We start from the raw sequence: 27,581 nt of genomic DNA on the forward strand, positions 1-27,581 counted from the left end.
AGTTAGTAAAAATGAACTGATAGAGTAAAGATGAATGTATAATTACGTAAAGGACAGGGAGTAGTCTAACGGTATGGCAGAAAATTATAACTGTCTCCCAATATTCACTTTCCCTTTTTTGCATGACCATTTGGAAACCAAGTTTCAGCTGTCATCTGACCATCTCAAATCAATTCAACATCTTCAGTTAGGTGTTCGCAGGTGTGATATTCCAGCATGTGACAAAGGTGATGTGGAGCAGAGCTAAAGGAGTCTTAAAAGGAGTAGTAGCATGCCTCCCGTTTTCTCTCTCATCCTGTGTTTGAAGCCAGTGTAATCGGTCAGAAAAAGAGGGTTAATAGACAATTCTCCATGGGTTCTTCGGGCTACCTCATTTCTTTTTGAAAGAAGTACCAACAGCTTCTTTTCACCGTATATTCAAGGATATTTGTTCGATCAAATAGCCTTGGAAGCTAGAAAGAGTCTCCTTCTCTGGGGTGGAGAGATTTATGTCTTCACTGTTAGAATAAAGATAAGGCCTTTGTCCAGAGCCTAGTTTGGGCAGGTGGGCTCCCACAAAACAGTTCCAGAATCATGGTGCTCCCATGCACAGTCCAACTCAATGCTTCCTGGTCATGTGCTGGTCTCTGTTTGGTTTTAGAGAAGACATTGGGATCCAATGTATTTTAATTGACTGGTTTTCAGAATTCGAACTCCAGGCCTTTCATCCCAAGCTACTTTAGTCCCACAGTTCTAGTGAAAACAGGTTAGCATGAACACACGTCTCCACTGACAGAGCGGTGCTACAAGCACATGAAGTACATTGGCCCGGATGAAAGCTGCGTTTCCTGAAAGAAGTCAGAAATTCTGTCACGGATTCACCACTTGCCATTACTCTCTCACTCAGCGCCAGCGAGCCACTGCTGACTCGATTGACCAGAAAAGACAGTGTAGTCTTTGTTCTTTGGCACTGCACACCTTCCGGTTGCAGCCCAACGCATATCCATGGCGACACAGGGCCCCACAGACCAGTTTGAAAGGGGCATTTCCTCAGATAAGGTACAATTCACCATGCGGATGGCACTCACCTGTTCCACCCTGCATCACTCTGCTACAACATGGAGACAAGAGGAATCATTTTCTACAAGTAACAAACTCATTTCTTCCTAATCCAGGATTCTCCAGTCTTCTGTTAGTATCTATGAAACTCTAGTAGACTAATCTTAAAGTTTCAGACCATCCACAGTACTTAATAATGTGTCATATTCTAGAGCAGTGGTTCTCAACCTGTGAGTCGTGACCCCTTTGGGGGTTGAAAGACCCTTTCACAGATTCATAACAATAGCAAAATGACAGTTATGAAGTAGCAATGAAAGTAACTCAGCTTGTAGTTATCAATAACAAAGAGGGAAACTAGGATACAGTATGTCTACATAGATTTCAAAGTAAATCTCTGTTGCTTGTTCATGAATGTTTTGCATATAACATTCTATCTTCTTAGTGATCATTGTTTCTATTTCAAAGTTATTTTTATTATCTTAATAATGAAAATAGCGATTATTATCACCATAGATTCTTACATTCTAGTTCTTAGTCATTTAATGTTTCTAAATAAATAGATTAACAATATTGATGGCATGAATGCATACCTACCTTATTTTAAAAATCTTTGTATTGACATACAAGTTTATCGAGTGGCTTTAATAGTGAATCCATGAATCAAATAAAAAGAAAAACCTTCTATCTTTAATACAAATTAATTTTTTCCAATTTTTTAGAAAAATGAAGAATATATATTTTTCCTTTCACGTAATTATACTATAATATTAATTAATATATCATACTAAATAATAATATTTTAACTAGAGACTTACAGTAGACCATGAAGGTCATAAAAATGGACACAATATAGGTCAAATGAAGAAATATCTTATATATACATATATATATATCCACAATCTATTCAGCTTTTAAAAGGAATTTATAAAATAGTATCTACCAGATACCAAAATTTTATTTTTCAAAAAAACGCTGTCAGCTTGCTTATAGCAGTCCTTAAGCCATGGATCTGTCATATGAAGTGCCATGAGGATGGAAGAGAACTACATGAATAGTAGTTTATAATAGAATCAGTTTTCTAAAATAAGTCTTAAATTAGGAACACGCTATTTCTAAATAAAAGTAAATGATAAACAGTATAATATTCAGCTTTGATAATAGAAGTGTGTTTAATAATCAGAGCATATAATTTCTATAATCCCAGATTTTTGAAATGTTAAATATAATTAACTCACATGCAAAGTAAGTATATTAAATCTTCTTGTAAAGTGAGTATAATTTTTATTAAGCAAATTTTATTTAACCTATGAATACAAATTATTTATCATTGCTCTTTGTACACAATTAAGCAATAAGTTTAACATTATCATTCTTTTAGAAACATAGAAAAAATTAATTTATTGTTAATGTGAAATAATTTTATAACCAGAAAAGCTATTTTCAAGTAAAATAATAGCTTAATTTATCAGGGTAATGTGCATAAGCAAATAGAGCCACTTGAATCTAATATTTCCTTTGAAACAATAGAAGAAAAAGAGGATATATTTTAGAGCAAACACACACTAGCTATGTATCAGGGACTGAGCCAATTACCTTGTAATACAGTTATTTAAGCAATAGGTGACATTTCTTCAAAGATGATTGTGTTAAATCTCAATAATAATATCTCAAGGTAGTAAGACGCTTCTTTGAGTTGCATCTTCACTTTAAATGAAACAGAGAAATCAATGCCCTTCAGAATTTATGGAGTGTTTAAAATAATAAGAAAGCTTCAGAGTAAATAATTATTTCACTTCTGGGTGCTGTTGGAAGCTAAATTATCTGATACAGTCCTTTGAAAATGTTTCTGTTGGTCAATCTGAACATTTCGTAAGATTAAGAGCACAAGTTGTCTACAGCATTACATTCAGAAAGGAACACTTGGGCAATCAGAAAGATTTTATCATGGTATGCAGGTGTTGAAAGGAACATAAACAACTTATTTAAAATATGCTTCCAGGATTTGCAATCTGGTTAAATAGCACATTTAAAATATTTAGCGCAATTTAAAGCTGTTGCACAATAGAATATGAAGATCACAGGTGGTGTAATGATTCAGCTCTCGACTGCGAAAGAAAAGCTTGTCATTTGAACTCGCCATATTTCTTTGTGGGGAAAGACCTTTTAGCCTAGGAACTCTCATGGGGCAGTTCACTACAATATCATTATGAATAAGAATTGACTCAACACACCTAGCAGCAGCTATGGAAAGATTATATATGCCAGGAAATAACGTGTCCAGTGGATCTATTGAAGGAAGGCACCATCCTGTCAGTTTTAGTGCACCGCAGCTAACCAGCAACCCCACAGTTTGAGACGACCAGCCTTCACACAAGAGAAAGGGATGGAAGTCACAGCCATAAAGATTTACAGCCTTTGGCGTCCCCGTGGGGCATCTCTCCAGTCCACTAGGCTTTCCCTGAGTCAGACAGCAAAGTCATGGATTTGGTTTTGTTTGGTATGTTAGTTTAGAAACTGAGAGAGGGGAAATAAATCTCCCTAACGATATAGTATGCAAAGTATGAGAAATGTCTTTATCAAATGGCCCCCACATATATCTAACTATAGCTCTTCTACCAACTTTCCTTAGTTTTTTGCACAGACATCACTTTCACGGCAAGATCTTGTGCATTCATGTAGTATAGCCAATGCTCAACCACCTCCTTCGCTACCACAGTTACACCCCTGAGCCTCCATCACGACTCTCCCATGTCTCAAGCACGTAGCTCCTTCTAAAGCACTGTGTGTAGCTATTGTGAATATTATTCGTCTACTCCCAGTAGAATTTAATAAAATGATTTTCCTACTTTGCCCATGGGTACAATCATAAACTTAATGGTATATGACATGAACTAAGCCCTCAAATATTTTTTGAAGAATTCCTTGAATAAATAAGTACATTGAGTAAATGGCAAATCTATATTTTATGGAAACAAATCTTCTTGAATACACGAAATAGGCAAGACTTATTTAATCAGGAAAGCCCATGGCATTTCTGGTCATTTAAACAGCAGTTATTTTCCTGGGTTCCTATCGCAATGCGTACTAACAACATGATCACCATCATGTGTTTCTTAATGCCCACGAGACAGCCTGTGAAAGAGGACGTTGGTTGATTTGGCCATTGTTCAGGCACCAATCTGTAGTCTGTTCCTCCTTTCTCTTTACGCATTTCCAACACGCTTGGCCATGATTGTCATGGCGTGAGAAGGATTTGCTTTTGTGCTTGGTTCTCAATCCATGTATTTACAATTTCTCCACCTGTGCTCTAGGCCACGTTCGAAAGATTGTTAGCCTTGTAGCTGTCAGTGGAATGATTCTTTTAACTGCTTGGGGAATTTTTTCTTCATTTTTGACCCTTTCGTCATTATATAATGTAACATGTCTATTCCACAAGAAATACACCCACTGATTTTCCAATTTCATGGTGTTTAATAACCTTTAGATTCACTTCAAATCAATACTTCACTGTCTTTTGTTACTGCAATCATAAACTGGTTTTGTAACCTTTGGGATCTATGACATATTTCACGGTAACATTTTTAAAAGGAAACTAAGCAGAATGGTAACATTTCATCATTACAGATATGAACAATACTAGAGATTGGACGTTGGTGTTCATGAATTATAGCATACAGTTAAGTGGTATTTTTTAATAGAAAGGACACCACAGTGCATGCGCAAAACTGTACCTCAGACATTAATTATGACTATCAAGACACGTGTATGATCATGCACCATACTATTGTATCTTGACAAGTCAGTCACTTTGTATAGATGTGAAGTACACATACTATGTCCAGGAAGCTCGTGGTATATTCAGGATGCTCTTTGTATTCACTGCCAGCTGCTCTCGTAATGGGACTGATGAATTCTAATACGACCTTATGGAACTATGGATGTACATGCAGTTTGCTGTTTCCTGAAGAGACATTGTATAGTACATGATTGTATGAGAAAAATGCATGTATTAACCAAACTTCAGCATTATTATATTGATCAGAGTAATGATGTATTATTTAGTTTTCTTTCTCTATTAAAGTCACATCTATTTGTATAATTTTAACCAGAGCTCAGACACTGATTAAGAACCAATTATTCTGAAAGTACTTGTTTTGATTATTACATTTATTTAGTGTTCTGAATTGTAAGGAAAAACTAGGAGGGAGACATTACCTATACATTGATCAATGATTGCTCAATAACAACTAAGATTATTTTCACGAACAAAATGCAGTTTAATATGTTTTTCTATACTTTAAAATTTCATTACTAAATTTTACAAAAAATTAATATTATTTATATTACCAACAAACAATTTAAATATGGACAGCTCCTTGCTGCAAACAGCAGAGGGCCACCTCTGACCTCTTCTGGCTTCCATATTGCCAAGAGGCAAGGATCAAGCCCGCCTCCAAGGTCCATCCTTCTCTATATATGGACACCAACCCAAGCATGCTTCCCATGGAATTCTGCTTCTATGCTGCGTCTAATAGTTGTACTGACCACGCAGTACTCACAGACAATATTCACAATCATGGAGTTTCATTAGGGAGGTTGCCAGGTTCAGTCAACAGTGCGGATATAGTTATTGGTTTACCATAATACTTCCCCTCAGCCAGCCACCACATATCTCTCCAGTCCTTGGCCTCTCAGCAACAAGGTCCCCTGGCTTCTCCCTCTGAGGGTTAGGAAGAAATCCTGCCTGTTGCTCTACTTCACAATTCCATCGTCTCAAGTCAGGTAAGGGAAAGGTATCCCTTCGTCTCCTTGCTGCTTCTAAGAGTCTCTGTTCCACAGCCTCTGGTGTCGCCAGTCTTGGCTTCTGCCATTTCAGAAGAGATCTAGAAATGCTCATATGATGTCCTGGATGTATCTCATTTCTGTTGCTTTAAAGAATGGTTCATCCGTATAACCAGTGGGTGGTGATGAAAACCCACCAACGCATGTACTAGTGTTAGACATATCCTACTGGCCTAGCCCTTACCCAGTCATTGGGTGGGATTTACAGAAACATGAGAAGAGTCACATTAAGGAATTTCACTCCACAACACTCCTTAAATACAATGGAGCCTAAAAAAATAATTTTATTTGATTCTATTTAATCTAATGCATGGCATATTAGAATAATAAAAATCTCTGTAGTTATTATTTCAAAGATTGCCTTTTAAAAATCTATTGCAAGTAATATATCTATCTCTAAAGCATTTAGGTCTATATTGAGATTGAAATGTACATAGAATAGATACTTATTTTTCAAAAGTTCTGTCATCCTGATTCTATCACTAAATCATTCTCCCCACTGTTTGTAGGTTATATTCTGTTGGAGGTCGGGATGGAAGTTCCTGTTTGAGCTCAATGGAGTATTATGATCCTCACACCAACAAGTGGAATATGTGTGCTCCAATGTGCAAGAGGCGAGGAGGGGTGGGTGTGGCCACGTGTGACGGTTTCCTCTACGCGGTGGGAGGTCATGATGCGCCAGCTTCAAATCACTGCTCCCGGCTGCTAGATTATGTGGAGAGGTAAGACCCCAGAGCACTCACAAATGGCCCAGGAGTCTATGCTGACCTCTGAGCACCCCAGAGGATAGAGTAGAACTGCCACAGTGGGTTTCTGAAAGAATAGTTTTACTAGAGTAGAAGGGCCAGTTTCTTCTCTAGCAAATAGGCTGGTGGCTTAGAATTTTGACCATATAATTAGAAGCCCAAGACATAGCCACTAAGCCATCAACACTAGTAGTGTGGAAATGTAAATAGCATTATTACCTATATAATTCAAATAGTTGTAAACATGGCATAATTTGGGAAGGAAAATTCAACTTGGAGAGTATCCTTCCTTCTTTCTTTCCTTCTATCCTTCCTGCCTTTCTTTCCTCCTCCCTTTATCCCACACTCCATAGTCCTCTGGTTCTCTTCCTGATTTAAACTAATATTTACTTAAAGTGCTACAGTGTTTCTTACCATAACCTAAAAATGAGTAGATTTGTCCTTAATTTATTTAAAGGTTGGTTATGACAAAGCTTTGAGTCATTTGCTTAGTGTGAATATCAATTATCTGTTTATAATTGAATATATTATTTATGTGTCCTTCCCAGGTTGTCTTCTGTGTTCTGCTCTATGTATATGCCATTCATTGCTCAATGTTTTCAAAATAATTAAAAATACACTTCTTTTCTATTGTTTGGATATATGGAGGAAATATTTATCATTGTTTCCATCTTAAAACACAAGAAATTCAGATATTGGAGTGAAAGGTATGTTAGTTTCGCACTTAGTCTAACATCTCAGGCACATTCTGGCCCAGTTCCAGTTTGCAGTTTTTGTGGTTGGGAGGTGCCTTCTGCTCAGACTTCTCATTACCCAATATACAGTGAAACAAAAAACCACAGAGTCCTGTGTGCCAGCCAGAAAATTCTTCTCATGTTCAAGACCATTGATTCTTCAGCCTCTGGTTCAATCCATCTTGTCAAGGACCTTTTTACTGCTACTCCTATTACTAAGCATGGTGTTCTTCTCCAGAGAATGGTCTCTCCTTATTGCTTGTCCAAAACACGTGAAGATAAAGCCTCACCATCCTTACCTCTAAGAAGCATTCTGTACTTCTTTCAAGACAGAGCTGCTTGTTCTTATGGCAGTCATGATACTTTCGATCGTCTTCACGAGCATCGTGATTCAAATACATCAGCATTCACATGCATGCGCGGCAAATGAAAATACCATGGTTTGAATCCTTCTCACTTTAGTCCTCACAGTAAAAGCCCTGCTTTTGGACACTCGAAAGAGACCTGTTCTATAGATTTTCCCAATGAACTGAGTCCTTTGATTCTCTGACTGTTGCTTCCCAGCTCATTGGATGTGAATGTAAGCAAGAGGAGATCCTGGATAATGTCAATCCTTTCTCCATTTATCATAATGTTAACCAGGCTCCCGTTGTGAGGATTTCAATCATTTGGGCATTAAGTAAGCTGCGGGTTACAATTATACTGCAATCCATGCAGAGGCTATCCTCCTTGTCTGTCGTCAGCAAGGGCTTCAAACACGCCTCAGTTTCATCAAGCAAGATGATGCCATGCACTGGTCCCACATTTTCTTCCTCCCATCCTGAGGCTGCACCCTTCTTATGATCCAGCTTCTCTGATGACTTGCTCAGGATACAGGTTGAATAAGTATGGTGAGAGGATTCAACCCTGACAAAAGTCCTTCCTCAACCTTAAACAATGTGCCATTCACTTTTTCTGTTCATGCAACTGCTTCTTGATCCACGTACAAGTTAAACACGAGCACAGTGAAATGTTCTGGAATTCCCACTCTTCTCCAGGGGATCCATGGTTATTATTACCCACAGCGTCAAGGACATTTGCATAGTCAAAGAAACACAAGTAAACATCGAACCTGGTTATCTTTGCTTACAGCCAAGCTCCATCTGACTTCAGCACTGGTATCTCTTGTTCCATGTCCTCTTTTGAATCTGGACTGGACTTATCAATGTACTATTGTTGAATGATAACTAGCAGCATTGTACTTCCATGCAACATGAATTATATTGTTCTATAATATTTGAATGTTGTTGGGTGGCCCTTCTTTGGAATGGGTATGCATATGGACCTCTTCCAGTCAGTGAGCCATACAGTCATCTTCCAAATTTCCTGACATAGATAACTACGTAACTGTTTCCAGTGGGTAATTAGTTTGGTGAATCATTTCAGTTTGTAATCAATTTCCGGAGATTTGTTTTAGCCTAAAGTTTTACTTAATCTTCTCTATCTGCCCTTTGAAATGTTCTGTTTTGCTCTCTGCTTCATTGTTTCTTCCATTTACTCTTAATCTACTCTATGATTAAGAATAAATGTCTGAGTCTCTTCTGACATTCACTCTACAATATCATTTTTGATCAAAAGCAAGATCTTAGAGCAGGGTGCTCACATTTTTCAGCATGCGAGCTACTTATAAAATAATCAGGTCAAAAAGATATACCAACTACAAAATTGCAAAACATACATATATTTATTACATTTATTCATAAGTGCATTGAAAATTCTTTATAGGCACAATGTATGTTTATGTACCTTGCATAACCTCATGAGTCCATATTGCACAACACAACACAATTAACTATGTACATTTTTTGTCATTATCTGAGTTTAATGATTTGCACTGAATGGAATGAGCCAGGGATGCATAGTCTGGGCAGTAGCTGCTGACAGCCAGCCTCAAGCACACTTCCAAATGATCATCAGTCATGGTGGAAGAGTACGTGCACTCTATGTGGGAAAAACCTAACTCACATAGATAAGTAGAGCCGAACAATGCAGACAAGGAAGTAGCACATTTTCTCGGGTTTGAGTACTTTCCCTCTGCGAGTAAGTTCCAGAACTGTTCTTGCGCTCTGGACTTCAGCTGAATGTCGGCTTGTAGTGTCAAAAACTCCCATTCCGTGTGAAAGTGATACGTTTTTGTCTTCTTAGTTGGTCCAGCTCCCCACCCCCTCATTTTAATACCCTTTCTTACGTTTAAGAGAGAGAAAAAAAAAAGTCTAAAAATTGGCGATAACTTAGCTTGTTAGTTTTGCGGCAATTAGCTCAGTTGTTTGCGCGTGCGTTTGACACCTAAGATTGCATCTGATTGGCTGCACTGTATAGTGCACTGTAAGTGATGGGGTTGATGATAGGCTTATGTCTATTTTTTCAATGCATATGATCTACCCACACTACATTTGCGATTGACTCCTAGATCGCGATCTACGCATTGAGCACCCCTGTCATACAGTTTCTTCTGACACCCACTTTGATCTTCTTTTCTTTTCTATCTTTATGATGACCTTTTGATTTCTTTATATATAATGTTCCTAATGTCATCTCACAATCTATCAGTTCTTAAGCCATTCGTGTTCAATGCATCAAATCTGTTTTTGAGATGTTATCAAAATTCAAGGGAAAAATGCTCAAGGTTGTATTTTGGCTCCATGGAATTGTTTTCATTTCTTCGAATTCATGAAATTATAAATGCATAAATGATTATCTGTTCCACAGTCAGCCCCTAACCTTGTTTCAATCAATGTTCCTTCTTTGTTTGCATTCCATTCACCAATAATTATCCATCCATATTAGATTGTATTTTTGATCAACTTCAGACTGAAGACCTTGGTAAAATTCTTCAAATTGTGTTTAACTAGCTTTAGTGGTTGATCCATAAATGTGAATATTAGTTGTTCTTCTGTTTTAATTAATATTCTCTATTTTACCTCTCTGGGTTCTAATATACATTGGAATGGCAGCATAGAACTCACAAACAAGATTCATGATGGAAGGATTTACTAATGACCTCAATCAACTGTAATGCCAATGAGAAAGGCTCAAGGTTGAGTTGTTTATCAGGACATGTAACAAAGTTTTTTCAGGTCTTTTAATAAGTGGTCAAAAGGGCCTAGTGCTCCACTGAATTCCTCAGAGAGCTTTAGTCCCCAAAGCTTTACTCCATCCACATAACTATGGTTCACTCTGCTCTCAGAAAGCAGCTCTTTCTCAATCATATTCCGAATGCTTTCTGACCTAGGCAGTCATATTCTGAATGCTTTCTGACCTAAAGGCTTATCTTCTGGCACGCCCTCTTGCAGTGGTTTGCTTCTGTTCATTGGGCTTACAGTAACTGACAACGTTTCAATGTTATCAATAGGGTTTTCAGTGGTTAATTACTCTGAAGTAGATGGCCCATTCCTTCTTGTAGTCTGTTCTTAGTCTGGAAGCTTACCTGAAACCTGTTCACTTTGGGTGGCCCTGCTGGCATTTGAAATACCAGTACCATATCTCCCGGCACCATAGCAACACCCAAGCCACCACAGCTAATACCAAAAACAACCGACAGACACTAGTGGTTGGATTCTGGCTTCACAATCTCTAAGGGCTGTGCATCGTTTGGTGCTGTTGTGTTAGGTGCATCGAGATACACAGTTAGGGAAAAGCCTTTGATGATTTTACTCACTCGACTCTCACTGACATGGAGTTGATCCTGATCCCTATAACACAGCTTAGAATGATCATGTGGATTTCTGAGACTCTTCAAAGGAAGAGAGAGCTTTATCTTTATTTCTCACAATGGTTTTTGGTTTAAGACTGCTGACCAGTGTAACCCACTTTGTCATCAAGGCTATCACGTAAGACGGCCTCTTGCTGACATGCATGGCATTGAGAGTAGGTTATGGGGGTAAGGGATAATATATTGAGGTAGGCTTAAGTTAGTACATCTTAGCTTCCTAGAAACTCTCCATGACTTAATTCCAATGTGTATTTCTTATTTCTACATTAAGTTCATGGCGGATGCATGATATTTTTATTCTGGGGCACAGAATGAAATAGGAGTTACAAACGTTAGCACTGTGGCCTGCGTATCAGAAGGAAAGCAATCCGGATGGGCCAATTGCTCATTAGTTAAGTAGCAAAGTACTCTTCTGATATTTTAATGAACAGGTTTGCTTGCTAACATTTTCACGCAAAATGTCAGGTGCATTGGCAAAACAATTTGCTAACTTGCACCTTGTAAGTTTAAGCACCATTAAAATTTCCACTTGATATTAAGAAGTTAAATATATTCTAATCATGCTTGTAAGTGGGCCAGTTACCAGAATAAAAGTATTCTTTTTATTTGAGATTTTTTTTAAGCATGTTGCTTTTTCCACCAAGTGTTTTCCTTTAGTAGTAGAGATCCACTGGCGGTGTAGTGGTGCACATTTTGTGCTACTAACAGAAAGGTCAGAAGTTCGAACCCACCATGGGGGAAAGATGAGACTTTCTGCTCCTGTGAAAACTTACAGACACAGAAAAGCCAAGAAACAGGTCGACTATGATTAATGAGTCGCTATGAGTCTGAATCAGCTTGATGACAATGGTGGGCCTTCTAGCTCATTCCAACTCACAATGACCCCTGTAAGATTTCTGAGGTTATAAATCTTGACAGGAGCAGGTAACCATAAGTTCCTCCAGGGGAAGAGCTGGTAGGTTTGAATCACTGACAGTTAGTATCGCAGTGTTTACCTGACAGCACCACCTGGTTCTGTTAATAGAGAGAGGTTTTGGTAAACAGACTATGTGCAAACTTAACCCATTTCAATTATTAAATATAGAGCCATGTTTATTAGCATCACTAATATGTAGAATATATATATATATATTGCCTTTGGTTATATATGCACATAAAAGTGCATTAAATCCACACATTCTTATGTCAACCTTATCTGGTCCTATGAAATTAGGAACCACAGATCTTAACAGGGTGACAGTGATCAGAGTTAAAAGAAATAAGATTTATATTTTGAACATACAATCTTAGTTTTAAAACAAATTTTAATATAGTGATGGATCATTCAACTTCTCTCTGAAATTCCTTTGAGAAATTATAAAGTAGATGGATAAGATGAGGATCTTACTTTTATGAATGTCTGGTGTAAATGCTGTTCTTAAAATGGCATTTCCCTCATGTAGTTTCTTCTAATTTTGCCATATAATATATTGAAATGTTGTTTGTGAGAAGAAGCATAAATAATTCAGTCTAGGAATACATTTATGACACAAAATGAGATTTAAATAAGCATACCTATGTTAAATGAGAGAACAGAAGTGTGGATGAGCCGTGTAAGTAATGCAGAAGCACACACCACTAGCTTGATTCTTCCTGAGATCTCAGTGAAGGTCAGATTAATAGCCTTCTTGCACTTTCTGTAACTTGCATTCTATATTAATAAATCATCGATAAATCAAGACATGCAATGCATCTACAGAATTATTTGTGAATAATTTTAATATATGATCAATGGCAAAAAGATAATTAGAAATAGCAAAAGGTTCTATACAATACTATGTCTTTCCATATGTGTTTATATATGTATATATTTGCCATAGAGAGAGAGACAGTTACCGAGAGAAGGAGACTTCTTGGCTCTGTGAACTAGGCACTGGCTGCTAACAGCAAAGTTAGTGGTTCAAATCCTTCTGCTGATTTGGGGGACAAAGATGAGGCTGTCTCCCCCATAAGATTTACAACTTTAGAAACTCTACATAGGGGTGCTATAATTTGGAATAAACTTGGTAACATTGGGTTTAGTTTGGTTTTGTTTGGGTTGGATTGGTTTGGGTTGGGTTGGTTGAGTTTATACACACTTAAGTTTAAGTCCAACAGTATTACTATGAAATATTTATAAAACAAAAGTATAGAAACTATAACTTACCATTTCTATACATATCTGACATCTAGCTCAATGCACTTTTGAGGAAAGTGTTTCCATAACTCTAATCCTTCCCTGAATAAGTCTACAGTCTTCTCTTTACACACAACACAGAGGTTTGGGCATCCTTCAGATACAAACCACGCTTCTTTGAGATGTGTTTTTTTAGTTTGGAGAACCAAAAGAACTCAGAGAACAGGTTGAGGGTTGTTTGGTGGATAAGTTATGATTTCTCATTACAATTAGTATTAGCCCTTGTTACCCTCAAAACAAAAGCATTGTCTTAATGGTGGGAGTGGATTACTCAGTATAATTTCCTTGGTCTTTTATCAATTTCCCTAATATTTCTTTATACTGAGTCCACAAGATCCTTGTTTCCTTAAATCTAATTCTACTCAGATTAGCTCTTTTGAGTACTTAAGAACAGCAGGGATCACTTGGGAGCTGACTTGTGTCCCTTGAATTTAATTGACCTGCAGATCCCCTTAGAAGCCACCCTGTGGATTTGATATTTTGAAGGCACCCTAACAAAAGTTTGCTGCATGTGTCACAGAAATTGACATGTGTATCACAGAGAGAAGATGTTTGCAGCCATCCACGGATCGCAGCTGTCTACAGCATGATGTGTGTGGACCGACACCCAAGTACCAATGTGTGTACAGACAGACAGACAGACATGGGGCCTTCAAAATATCATGGGAAAACTCCATTGTTTTCTTATTCCTTTTATTTTTTCATAAAATTTGAAGCCACTTTATGTTTATTTGTCTGACAATTTTTTCATACCACAATTGTTTCTATGAAAGTATAAAGGTACTATTAAGATACAGCTATATAATGCTTAAAATATGTCATTCAGGTCTGGGCTGTCTTTAGTTAAAAGATTATTGACACTTCGACTCTAAGTAAGGAAGAAAGCAAGGATTGAGCTAAAATTGGAAGGGAACCTCAAAGAGCTGATACAACAGATGCAAATGTCTGCCTTCATGGCCCAACCTCCTCCTACTGGGAATATCTCAGGAGAGCAAGTCAGTGCCCATAAAGCACGATCAATTTTGACTTTATGAATATACCAATATTATCGTGCTGCAGAGGGTTTCCAAATGGAATTTTTACAAGTACATTGCCAGGCATTCCTTCTGAGGACACTTTAACCTCCAGCATTTCAGATAGCAAGTGGACCTGTTAATTACCACTTCGCACTACCCAGATTTACCACCAAAATAATAGGACCCTCCTGGACCTAACTTTGTGCTCTGAACCCAGTCTTATCCAATCTATTTTTCATATAGAAGACAGAGTTGTCTTTTTATAATGCTGGTAGCACAAGGAAATTTTCTCTGTTAAATTTATCAAAATTATACATTTTAAAATACCTATTTGATAACACCTTCTCCACCATGTTCCATACCCTGAAAATGATGTAGCTTAACTTGTGTCTTTTTCTAGTGTACTACTTGGGATGATTTCTAACACAGCATAGGTATTTATGAGTCAATAAAGCAGTCATGCATAAGAAAATACGATGTTATATTTCCCCCACAAAGAAAAAGAGCTTAAGAACAACTGTAAATTGATAGCCATAAAAAGATATACACTAGATGGATGATAGATAAATGATAGGTAGATAGATACCCTTACTTGTAGCTTTTAATTTACATGTTAATGCTCAGCCAAAGTTCATAATTATAGCCTCAATATCAATAATTATATGCATTCTAGACATTATTCAATAAAACATTCAGACTTCTAGGTGCGGCCTCATAAGAATAACCAGCTATTCAAGTTTGTATTTAAAATGTACATTTATATCTTATGTAAACAGTATTTTAAGATCTAATATAACTGTAACAAATAGAAAAATCTTTTTCACTATCTAAAGAAATTTACCCCCGTCATATCAGAAAAAGCCATCTTAAAATAAGAGTATTTAATATAGTTCTGTCAGATAGAATAGATGAAAAACTGTGTCATATTTTGTCAGAACTATATTAAATACTCTTATTTTAGATGGCTTTTTCTGATATGACTGGCACAGGTTTGTGCCAGACACACTGGGATGAATATACCATTCATGTGAATAAAAAACTCTTTAAAAATAACCAAAATCTCAATATTATAGGTTCAGATGTAATTTTGGATTCTTTTTCATTTCTCTAATTTTTTAAGCCTTCCGTTCAGATGTAATCCCAAAGTTATACCTTAACTACGCTATCATACCCACTGCATTAAATTGATACCAAGCCATTACCATCAGGGCAATTCTAACTCATTCAACCATGTGGAAAGAGGAGGTGTCCCATGGGCTTTCCAGGTTTGTAGTCTTTATAGACCCCTCGAGGCCTGGGGAGCTCCATACAAAACTTCTTCTAATGCCCGCAATTCAAACCGACCTGCCGCTCTGTGGGAGAATGATGAAGCTTTGTACTCTGGAGTTAGTCTGGGTACATTAGAGAAACAACTCCACAGAAACTCATGTATAAGAGAGAGTTTTATATAAAAGGTTAAGTACACATCAAGAAAACATCCGAACCCAGTGCGCCCAAGCCCACAATTCCAACATTAACCCTTATGTCCAACACCAATCCAAAAAGTCCTCCTCCATCTCACAAAACACACAGTATGATGCTGACTGCAGGAGGAAAGCCAAATCACTGAATGTGTAAGCATCTCAGCTCTGGCAGGGGTCTCCACACGACTGCTCCAGCACCCAGGCCTGCATCAGGGTAGGTCCATGCGGCTTCTCCTTAGGGATGTCTTGCAGGAAGTGAGCCTTGCCAGCTGAATCAGGGAACTGGCTAAGGCAGCTGCACCCTGGTCCGACCATCACAAAACAAGAGACGGGAGAACTTAAAAGGAGAGGCTCACTTAGCCATTTATCCTTCTGCCCTTCAATTAACCCACATGTGTTTATTGGCCAGATTGGCACGGTAAACTTGAACTATTTCGACTCCCATAAAGATTTATAGGCTCAGCACTCACAAGGGCAGTTGTTCTATTTTGCCCTGAAGGGTCCTGTGAGTTGAAACTGACTCAGTGAATGAGTGGGACTCTTTAGGGAAGCTGAGTGCTGCATTTTTTCCAGAGAGGTGGCTTGTCACATCACTGACTCTTCATGCGGCAGCTGAGAGCACGAGTCCAACTAACCACGGTGCCACCATGACTTCAGGCCTTGACTAGCACATTTATGTATTTAATGTGGAGCCCATGCCTGTACATATTGAGACTCTAAAATGTTCACAAAGGAGTGCTGTTTAAATGCACAATGTTAGTGCGAGCTTTGACATTTTCCCAAAGATCTCCTTCGTAAGATCTTATACTATAGCCAATTGGATTAAACTAACTACTCTTTTGTTATTTTCTTCATTGTTGCTATGCATAGCCCTTGCTATTTCTTTTGCACTGAATTAGGTTTAATTTTCTGATGTGTATATTTATTTATCAAACATGAAGAGTTTATGCCAACCTGCATACTTAGAGGGCCTACTTTAAAAACAAAATAATAATTTTATTGAGAACTTCTAAAGCTCTTAGAACTTTTCATACATCAATTGTATCAAGCACATTTGTATGTATATTGCCATCATCATTTTCTAAACATTATTTTCTATTTGTGCTTTTAGTATCAGCTCCTCTTTTTGCCTCCCACCCCAATTCCTACCCTCGTGACCCCTTGATAAATTATAATTTTTTTTCACATCTTGCACCAGTTGCTGTCTCCCTGCACCCACAATTCTGTTGTTCATCTCCCTGGGAGTGGGTGTTATGCGTCAATCATTGCATTCAGTTCCCCCTTCCTCCCCTCCTGCTCTCACCTTCCCCCTACCCTTCTGGTATCATTGCTCCCATTCCTGTTCCTGAGGGGTTTATCTGACCTGGATTCCATGTGTTGTTTACTCTTATCTGTACCAATGTACATGCTCCAGTCTAGCCAGCACTGAGAGGCAGGACTAGGGTCATGATATTGGGGTGGTGAGGAAGCCTTAAAACACCAGAGGAAAAAATAATTCTAAAAAAATAACAAAAAACCCATCAGAGAAATATTGTGTGTTTCAACAGTTCTATATTGTGCCCTGGTTGACTCATCCCTTCGTACTGACTCTTCTGTGAGAGGATGTCCTCTTGTCTGGTTTGGGTTTCTGCTCTAACTCCCCTAATTCTCAGCAGTATGAGTTTTAGTTTGTTTGCTTGTTTTGGGTCTCCTGCTGCCTGTTACCTGATTCTGTTGACATCTCATAATCACACAGGCTGGTGTACTTCTTCCATGTGGGCTTGAAGTTTCTCTGCTACGTGGCAGTTTGTTTAACTTAAAGTCTTTAAGACCCCAGATACTATATCTTTTCATAGTCAGATACCGTTAGCTTTCTTTACCACATTAACTTATGCACCCGCTTTGTCTTCAGTGATCGTGTCAGGAGTGTGAGCATGACAAAATGTCAGGTTTTCAGAATAAAATGTTCTTGCATTGAGGGAAGACTTGAGCAGAGGCCCAAAGTCCATTCACCTCTTCAATGCATTAGAGGGCTTACATTTATTATTATTATTATTAAATCATTTTGTTGGGGGCTCATACAACTCTGACCACAATCCATACATACATCCATTGTGTCAAGCACATTTGTACATTTGTTGCCATCATCATCCTCAAAATATTTGCTTTCTACTTGAGCCCTTGATATCAGCTCCTCATTTCCCCCATCCCTCCCCTCATGTCCCTCACTCATGAATAATTTATAAATTATTATTGTTTTGTCATATCTTACTGTCCTACATCTCCCTTCATCCACTTGTCTGTTGCCTGATCCCAAGGGAGGAGGTTTTATGTAGATCCTTGTAATCGGTTCCGCTTTTCTGCCTGCCCTTCCCACCACCCTCCTGGTATCGCCACTCTCACCACTGGTCCTTAAGGGATCATCTGTCCTGGATTCCCTGTGTTTCCAGTTCCTATCTGTACCATTGTATATACTTTGGTCTAGCCAGATTTGTAAGGTAGAATTGGGATCATGATAGTGGTGGGGAGGAAGCACTTAAGAAGTAGAGGAAAGTTGCATGTTTCATCATTGCTACCCTGTGCCCACTGGCTCATCTTCTCCCTGCGACCCTTCCGTAAAGGGGTGTCCAGTGGCCTACCGATGGGCTTTGGGTCTCCACTCTGCACTTACCCTCCTTTACAATAATATACATTCTAAATGGTGCAGCAATTGTTAACTAGCACTGCCTGCAAACTAGCATGGAATGCGATGAAATGTGTATACCAGTGGCTAATGAGATAAGAGTTCAATTGGAGACAGAGAATAACAAAATAACCTCTTGTCTTTGGAGAAAGGTAGCAGGTGATGCATCTGCCCGCTTTAAGAAGAAACATAATTCTGTCGATATGCCTGATGCTTGTAATATCCTGCAGAGATGCAAGAATGTATTAGCCTGTGTCAGTCTTCAACCTGCAAGCTGAGGAGGCTATTGGAAAGGACATAGTTGGGGCTCTCAATGCTATCAGTGATCATATTTTGGCCTTAAAGGCAAAGAAAGTGATTATAGCATATACCATTCTTCAGTGATGAACTACTAAGAACCATTTAAAGTGAGTTTTAACCCATATTAATGTCCCTAGAGTATATCACATTCTGTTGACTGACAATAAGGTGAATTCCTTCTTAAAGCTCCAGAGTAACGAGAAAACTCTCTCTGAGAGGAGTCAGCTTAGCTAGATTTTTCATAATTGCAGCTCTTTTAATAACTCGTTTCCTCTCCTCAACCTTGAACAGTGAATATAATTAAAACTTCCCCAAGTCAAACTAAGATTTTTAAGAATATCCCTCCTCTAAACCTACTTCAATGATTAAAAATATTTCATCTAAAATTAGAATAGGATATTGAATCAGGAAGGAAACAACTAGTTTACTCATCTTCTTTTCTAAGTTGTTTTGTGTCCATAATAATTTTATGAGGCGCCTAAAGGAAGATGGAAAGAATGCAGCACCAAATTGTGTCCCAAAATGACTGGATTTTAAAAATAAGGATTAAACACATAATCAACAAGAAGGTCTGGAATACAGTGATAATACATAGAAGAAATAATAATCTTTAACATTACACTGACTCCCTCCTACCCCTGCATAAAGTAATGATTGAAATGACTTCCTGATGAGCTGCAAACTATTCGCCTCACCTCCGAGGCAAAGTAACCTGCTATTCCCAAATAGTCCAAGGGAGCACTGGCTTAGAGCTTATGTGGAAGATACACCAAAGACAAGTCTTTGGATAAACAGATCATAATTTCTATCATGAGGTCTATATTTAAAACTAAATTATTCTCTTATGCTTGATTGCAGTCTTGTCTTTAACACTTTTAAAGGTTATGATTTCTTAACTATAAGTAAGTCATGTTTATCTTGGGGAAGGTGTTAAAGGAAACCATGTTCAAGTATAACTCTGTCACCCTAAATTACTTCTGCTATTCCTCTGATGTCTATCTTTGGTTCTTTTCTAAGTTTTAAAGTACACATTTTATTAAAAATAAGCAAATTCTAGTAGTGCACTCAATACCTTTCTTTTTCTCTTAATATATCGAAGACATTTATGTATCAGAAATATTTACCATATAATGACTATTGACAATACTGACCTAATAAATAAAGAAATAAATATTCCTGGTCGAATTCATAGGGTTTTATCATAAAATTTACAAAAATATATAATATTTAAAAATAATTCGATCAAGTCATTCTCTGTCGTTCTAGTTATTAATTTCTTCATTTCAAATAGGTATCTTTAGACATAGATGCTGCTAGACATTTGTTGATGTTTTTTGACACAGATAATTTTCAGTATTATTCTTCAAAATTAGATTGATACAGGTTTGCATTATGAGATTTTGAAATTATGATTTTCTGGAATTGTTAATTATCACTTTATCATCTATGACTTAAGAGTTACCTCCAAATCGTAGTGGCTTAAAACAATCATTTTAGTATCTTTCAAGATTTTATGGCAGTGTCTATAAGAAAATAACAAAAGTTCTTTCAGGCTACTATAGTACTTTTCTGATAATCTATAAATTTAACTTAAAACATTTAAGGCTTTTTTCTTTAACACTTTGTGCACTTATGTAAGAAAGAGGGCGAGAGCAGAGAAAATTAACAAAATAGCCACATGGAAATGAAAATGTAGGTCTCCCTTAAAACTATAATAATAACATATTTTAATGTAGTCACACTAAAAATTTGAGTTTTAGCACATAAAGAAAATGAATTTGAAAAATTGCAACAACTTAACAATTTACACAAGAAAAATTTTCAACAAGTCACACTCTCTTAGGAATATAGATGTAAAACATGCAGAAGTGTTAGAAAATCAAACCTTTGAGTATATAAAAAGAAGTATTTTCTCTCAACCAGTTCATTTCAGCAATACTAATTTGGTTTAACAATAAAATTTCCAGTCAACATGGCATAATACAATAACAAAATTAAGGCACGTATTATTGTTATTCTCTATTCAATGCCCAACATTCACATGCAAATCAAGTGATTGAAAATGCCCTGGCTTGGTTAGGTACACCTTAATCCTTAAAGTAATGTCTTTGCTTTTCTACACTGGAAAGATCTTTCACAGCGGATTTACCCAATGTGATGCATATGTGTGAAAGTTTGACTACAGCTTCCAAGAGCACTGATGGCGTATTCAAACAGCACATCTTGGACAACTTCGACCTCTTCTCCTTTTACCTTGCTGTTACCTATTGGCAATTGTGTGGATTTGGGTACTCTTTACAACTGAGTAGTAATCCACACTGAAGGCTGCATTCCTTGATCTTCATCAGTAAACTCTTCAGGTCCACTGCACAGGTAGCAAGCAAGGTTTTTGAATCTGCGTATATCAGCATCCCGGCAATACATTGCTGCAGCCATTGGTGATCCTCAGCAACATTTCATTTGCATTTGATATCAAGAACAGTCTTCTCTAATGGGAGCATTCTGTAGCCTTCCTGGGAATGAGCAAAACTATCGATCTCTTCTTGTCAGTTGACTAAATAGTTGTCTTCTACATTCTCTGGCAGAGATAAATGGCTGCTTCCAGGGCTCCCTCAGCTTATCGGAACCTTCACTTTGGTTTTCCAGCAAATCCTGAAGCCTCGCTTTGGGCAGAGGCTTTCAGTGCGACTCGAACTCCTTCTTCCAGTGCTCTTGGTGCGTACCCGGGTGCCTCCTCCGAAACTGGGGGAAGAGCAACGGATTAATTTTGGCCAGTGACCATGCATTCTTTCCATCTTCTGCTGGTGCTTCTGACGTCATTCTATATTTTCCCATAGAATCTTTGAATATTGCAACTTGTAGCTTGAACTTTTCTGGAGTTCTTTCAATTTCAGATACGTGGAGTGTTCTTCATTTCTGGTTTCTAATTCTAGATTATTGGACTTTTCATTACAATATTTGACTTTTTCTTGCAGAGCCTCACTTTGACTTCCTCACTTCTTCCCTATGCTTACGATGAAGAGCTAGTGTCAGAATCTCATTCGACAGCCACCTTCATACTTCCGTTCTTCCCTGTATATTAAATGGCCCTCTGCTTCCTTCGTGAAGACATGCTTGGTTTCCTTGAACTGTCCCCCGGTCCTCTGTCATTAGTGTTCACTGCAGCAAACTTGGATTTGAGAGGCTCTGGAAATTCAGGTGGGATAGACTCATGGTCATATTTTGGCTCTTGTGCACTTCAGCCTGAATTTACATATGAGCAACTGATGGACTATTCCATAGTCCCCCTGCCTAGTCTGGCTTTCACCGCTGATCCTGAACTTCTCCATCATCTCCTCCTACATCTCTAGTCATTTTACTTCTGTGTGTTCCATTTTGAGAAGTCCATGTCTGTAGTCAATGCCTGATGAAAATACATTTGCTATGAACAAGTCGTTATCTTGCAAAATTGTATCATGTGGTCCCCATCTTAATTTCTATCACCTGGAATGTGTTTTAAAACTATTGTTCTGTCCTTTTTGTTTCTAAATTTTTGAATTCTTATTGTGAAAAATTATCAATATATCTTGAATGTTCTATCAATTTCCAATTGAAGATATAGGTAGAATTCTTTAATTTCTGCATCAGCAGCTTTAGTGACTGATTCACAAATTTCAATAACTGACTAGATTCCTTGAACTTGTATAGATATAATCCTATTACAGAAGAAATTGTACTTCAAGATAGATCTTGAAAGTCCTTTTCCCACAATGAAAGAAGCACCATTTCTCTTGATTGTGTCATTCCTGACACAGTAAACCACATGTTGCTATGATTCATAATGGCCAATACCAGCCTATTTCAGCTCATTACACTTCAATTATTGATATTTAAGCATCTCATTTCATTTTGACAACTTCCAATTTTGCTGGATTCATACTTTGTACACTCTCAGTTCAAATTATTAGTAGATATTTCTTCTCATTTTTAATTGTGCCACATCATCAAATGCAAATCTTGAAAGCTTACATCCACAGGGTCTACTCCATACATGTTCCCAGGGTCCACTGTACTGTGTGAACACAGCTCCTCCTCAGTCATGTCTTAAGTGCCTTTCACCTCAGCAGCCCATCTCCCACACCATGTCTGACAATCAATGTTCTGCTTCCATTCATTTGACCATGAATATCTAACAATATTTTCATGCTAAGCATGAGGTTGCCAGCAGCTAATTCCTCCCTAGTAGGCAATCAACTGAGAATTCATGAGAATTTGAAAGTATGTTTTATATGCCCCACCCCCACCCCACCCCCTTATGATCAAGATCTGACATAAAATTGATTCTCAGGTGTTTTATTCTCTTTCCCATTCTTTGGCGAAGGTATGACTGAAGAACAGTGGGGAGCGGGGGTGGTGGCGGCGGGGGGAGGCCAATCTTTATCAATACAAGGGAGAGGGTCTGTATATTTAGTGTTAATAGCTCAATTTCAAAATAACTTCAGATTATTTTAGTGTTATTGTCAAATTCATTTAATTTAAATCTCTAAAGTATTCTTAGCTATTGTTAGATGGCCCTTTTAACATGATAACCCCATGCATACAAGAGCAAAACACCGTGTTGTAAATAGGTCCATTGTCATCTGTAGGTTTTTCATTTGCTGAATTTTAGAATTAGATCATCCATTCTGCCCTCTCAGTCTGTCATAATCTGGAACACTAAACGCGGTTAAACATCATGAGAACACACAGCTCGCCACTGACATAGAGGTGGAACTGCCTGCTGCAATGCTTTAGTGCTCTCTTGCACAGAGGCAAGAATTCTACCGCCAAAGCCACACTCAGAATCTTTTATCCATAATCTTTACAAAGATTTCAATTTTTCCTCTTTATGTATGACCTAGTGTTTAAGCTTGTAACACACACACACACACACACACGTGCGTGTGCACATACTTCAAAGTCATGGGACCAGTTCAGACTCAGCAACTTTATTTAGTTTCCTGAGCTTGGTGAATCATTATCAATGCAGGAAGCCTCTTTCAGACAAACATAACTGAGACAGTTATGGAAATCCATTCTATATTTTCTTGTTTGCTCTCTCTGTAAATATTACTTGCATTAATTTAGTAAAATCGAGATTTCCAATTCTGCTTGTTATCAAAGTAAATGTGTTTATATTGTTTAAATATTGGTTTAAATACTTTAGCTGAATTTGATCCTCAAGTGTAGAAAAATAGTACTGCTCACAGAATTCATGGCACCTCAAAAATTCTAAAGGGAATTTCAAAGAAAAACGAACTTTTTTTCCTTTATCATATGTCTCCAGCATGTTTGCATTTTATAGCCAGCTTCAGCTGCTAGCCACTGGTGCTCCTCCTGACTGGGGCCATAAACTTTAATAGAGTCTTGGAAGCATTCTCCCATTTTGACAATGAAGACCAAGGTGAGACTTGGCAAAAGCAAACAGGGTAAATACAACAAGACACCCCTCTTATGCTTTTGTGAACAGACAAACAGAAGCATAGATAGATAGATAGATAGATAGATAGATAGATAGATAGATAGATAGATAGATAGATAGAGTGAGTGTGTTTGGAATTGAATCTGTCAAAAATGTGGAACTAGCAATGATAGATTTCATGCTTAGGAATTGTTTGGAAAATGCTTAAAAATCAGTAGGGTCCTATCCAAAGCTAAAAAAAAATTGTTTTTCATTTCAAAAGTAATAGCTTTTATGTCTCCAGGCTACGAGGTGAATCCACAATAGTTCTTGAATACAGGAAAATCAATATGGATACGGTAATTGTGGTTTGAGTTGGGGGTGCCAGCCCCCCACCTCTAATCACTGGCCCAGTAAGCACAATTGTATGCTTGAGGTATCTAAGTATTACATTAACGTCATCGAGAGTGTGAGAGATAAAATAGAGAATTAAATACGGGAGTTAGACACATTTCATGGTAGAATGCGCACCACAGCCCTGCCTGGTGGTCCACGTGGAGTGAGGGGGAAGGGAAGGAGGGCAAAGGGAAAGGAAACAGTGGAGTTAGGACAGGAGAGCAGAGAGGGAGCCTAGAGAGTGGGGGAGGTTTCTCTATTGCTCACCCAGGCCTATATATCTTTACAGGTAAAGACATACGCCACAGGAAGGGGTTTCACTGTAGGTTATACAGCAATGAGGGGTTGGTCTAGGGACATGCACGCAATAGGAAGAGGAGGGGTTGGGGGTATGCATGTGACAAGATAAGCGGATCCTAGATTTAGGATGGCAGCTTAACTTTGACCTGTTCTCTGGATCTCCACAGGAACCATTATCAGTAGGGTGTGAACTCTGTCTACAGGAACCATGTAGATGACTGCAGGCCTGTCCATTGTCCTTTACAGCAGGGAGTAGGCCCACTCCAGTCTGGCAACTGATTGCCCTCAGGGAGGATGCTTGTAAGCATCTGACCTCCCCCAACAATTAATGTAATAGCAAAAGAAAAAAATCACTTGGTAGTTTTGAGGTTTATAAGCCTCCCTCAATATTTGAGATAAAATGGGGTGGGGGTAGGAGTCACCATAAACTTGTCTCTTTGCTGGTAATACATATATTTAAATATTGCCAATATTACTAGATGAAGATTGAACAGTCTTCACTATACATTAAAAGCATATTACCTACCACTAATGATAGGTAGAGTTTTAGAATTACTTTTGTTTCATTCAATTATAAAGTGTAAGATTTTTATGCACGAAAAATATGCAGCAATAATGTTAAATTCCACTCATGCAACTATGGAAATGTATTTTTAAATGACCATTACCCATCAGAATAAATCCACAATCCTAAATATTGTCTACTATTATTTTTGTTTAATATCCTCTCCATTATGGGTATTTAAGAAGTATGTCAACGTCAGAATTTCATGTGAAATGCCACGCCTTTAGAAATGTATTTACTATCATTTAGGTCACTAGTGTTGACTTTTTTTGTGATTCTTCAACCGTTTTTATTTCAGTATAATAGATGCAGCCTGCTTTGCAGAACACAGTTGCAATACAATTCTATCAAATGGAATGACTCTTGTGTGGGGACTAAAGGGTGACCAAATGAGCCCCGGTGGCTTAGATGTTGGGCAACTAGATCTGTGATCCAGACACGCTGGCTGCTCTGCCTAGAACGTTGAATCAGTTGCTCCCCTAAAAATGCATAATCTTGGAAACCCTAGGAAGCAGCTCTACTGTGTCTTAGAGAATCACTCAGAATCAGAATTGACTGAACAGCTGTGGGAAAATATGACCAGAAAAAGGTATTAAGTAGAGAGACTGTGACAAAAAGTCTATGATTGTATTGAGGAATGAATAAAATGTAAAGAAAAATCTTTACATGAAAGTTACCATGTACGTAGATGAAGTGCCAACAAAGCTGCACAAAAACTACAATGTACATGCATAGACACCTTCTTTCCATTTCTAAAACAAAATAAATCCCATGATTCAATTACCCTTTAAAATAATTCTGTTATTTAAAGAAATTTTCAAATAAGTAATTTCAACCAGACTATTTCTGAATTTATCCCAGTACTAGCTGCAATTCTATTATCCCAATTAATAAGACAATTACTTATAATTTCATGGATTTCTATGTTTAAAAAAAATGTCTTTCACAATGTTATCAATTTGTTTGAATTAGACTACAAGTAAGTTTCACTCAATGCATTTCTTCATATGTTAAATCACCTTTAACTTAGAAAGCTTATTTATTTTCATTGTTTCATTGTGTGGTGGAAACGTTAGATTGTTTTCCTGTAGAATGTTCTGCATTCAGGGTGGCAGCCCTTCCTTCATTATAGTCTTCTACAATGCACTCATGTTTTATCTTTAGATACATTTAAGAACTATTCATAGAATGTTCAAGTTATTTATAGAAGATTATTGTAAGGGTATATATATTAGTTATGCCTTTATCTATTTGCCTCATATTTTTAACTTACATTCTGATGTGATAATAGCCAGCCTGGTGCCCTACTGGTTATGCATGGAGCTAAACACAAGGCCACCTGTTTGAAACCTGCAGCTGCTCCACAGGAGAAAGATAGGGCTTTCTCCTCCCATAATGAGCTACAATCGTGTAAACTGACAGAGATAGGCCTACTTTGTCCCATATGAGCTGGCATCCACTCGATGCTCGATGGTAGTGAATGAGAAGCAGTCTGTGCTGTAAGGTTTTGCAGGCATTCAACCAGTTTCTCATTTCACATATCTCATCTCATTCCCACCAACCCTGTAACAATGTTGTGCAAATTAATATAACATTTTCTGCAATAATAATATTTACTCTGAATTATTAATTGATTAGGGTACTCCTTACCATTTATTTGGTAAAGCTTTCTTTATATTATACTGTTTGTTTTATTGCTCTTGTTATTCCTCTGTGTGTGTATGTTGTTTGTTTTTCTTTTTTAAGTAAAACAAACAAATGAAAGACTAAAAGCAGTGTGTTAAAGTGGGTTCTCTAGAGAAATAAAACCACAAGAAAGTGGCTCACATAGTAGTAGAAGTGTTGAGTCCAGTCTGGTTTACATCCATGGATCAGATGTGGAAGCTGGGGACTTTTGCTGACTTGCATCTGAGGCTGATGAAGCCGGAAGGAGGAAGACATTTAGCTGGTGGATTCCAAGGTGAATGAATCGAAAGTGAGCAAGTCAGGCTCTTCCTGACTTGAGGAGCTCCCCAGGACTGACAGACCTGGAAGCAGGAAGGCAAACCAGGCAGCATGTCTGGTTCATGGCTGCGGAGTCAAGCGAACTCAGAGTTGCCAGGGAATATGGCGGACTGTGGGCAGCACCTACGGT

General features: G+C 37.8%; 1 protein-coding gene across 2 annotated transcripts in view; it reads left to right on the forward strand.

The window, feature by feature from the left end:
* KLHL1 (kelch like family member 1) overlaps positions 1-27,581 on the forward strand; it is a 417,008-nt gene that overhangs the window by 380,749 nt on the left and 8,678 nt on the right. For both annotated transcript variants that reach the window (XM_075563613.1, XM_075563615.1), the window contains one exon: positions 6,390-6,602. In XM_075563613.1, the coding sequence (XP_075419728.1) occupies positions 6,390-6,602 (213 nt within the window). The remainder of the gene's footprint in view (positions 1-6,389; positions 6,603-27,581) is intronic.

Source organism: Tenrec ecaudatus, chromosome 11 (assembly GCF_050624435.1).
Source record: "Tenrec ecaudatus isolate mTenEca1 chromosome 11, mTenEca1.hap1, whole genome shotgun sequence".
Lineage (NCBI taxonomy): Eukaryota > Metazoa > Chordata > Mammalia > Afrosoricida > Tenrecidae > Tenrec > Tenrec ecaudatus.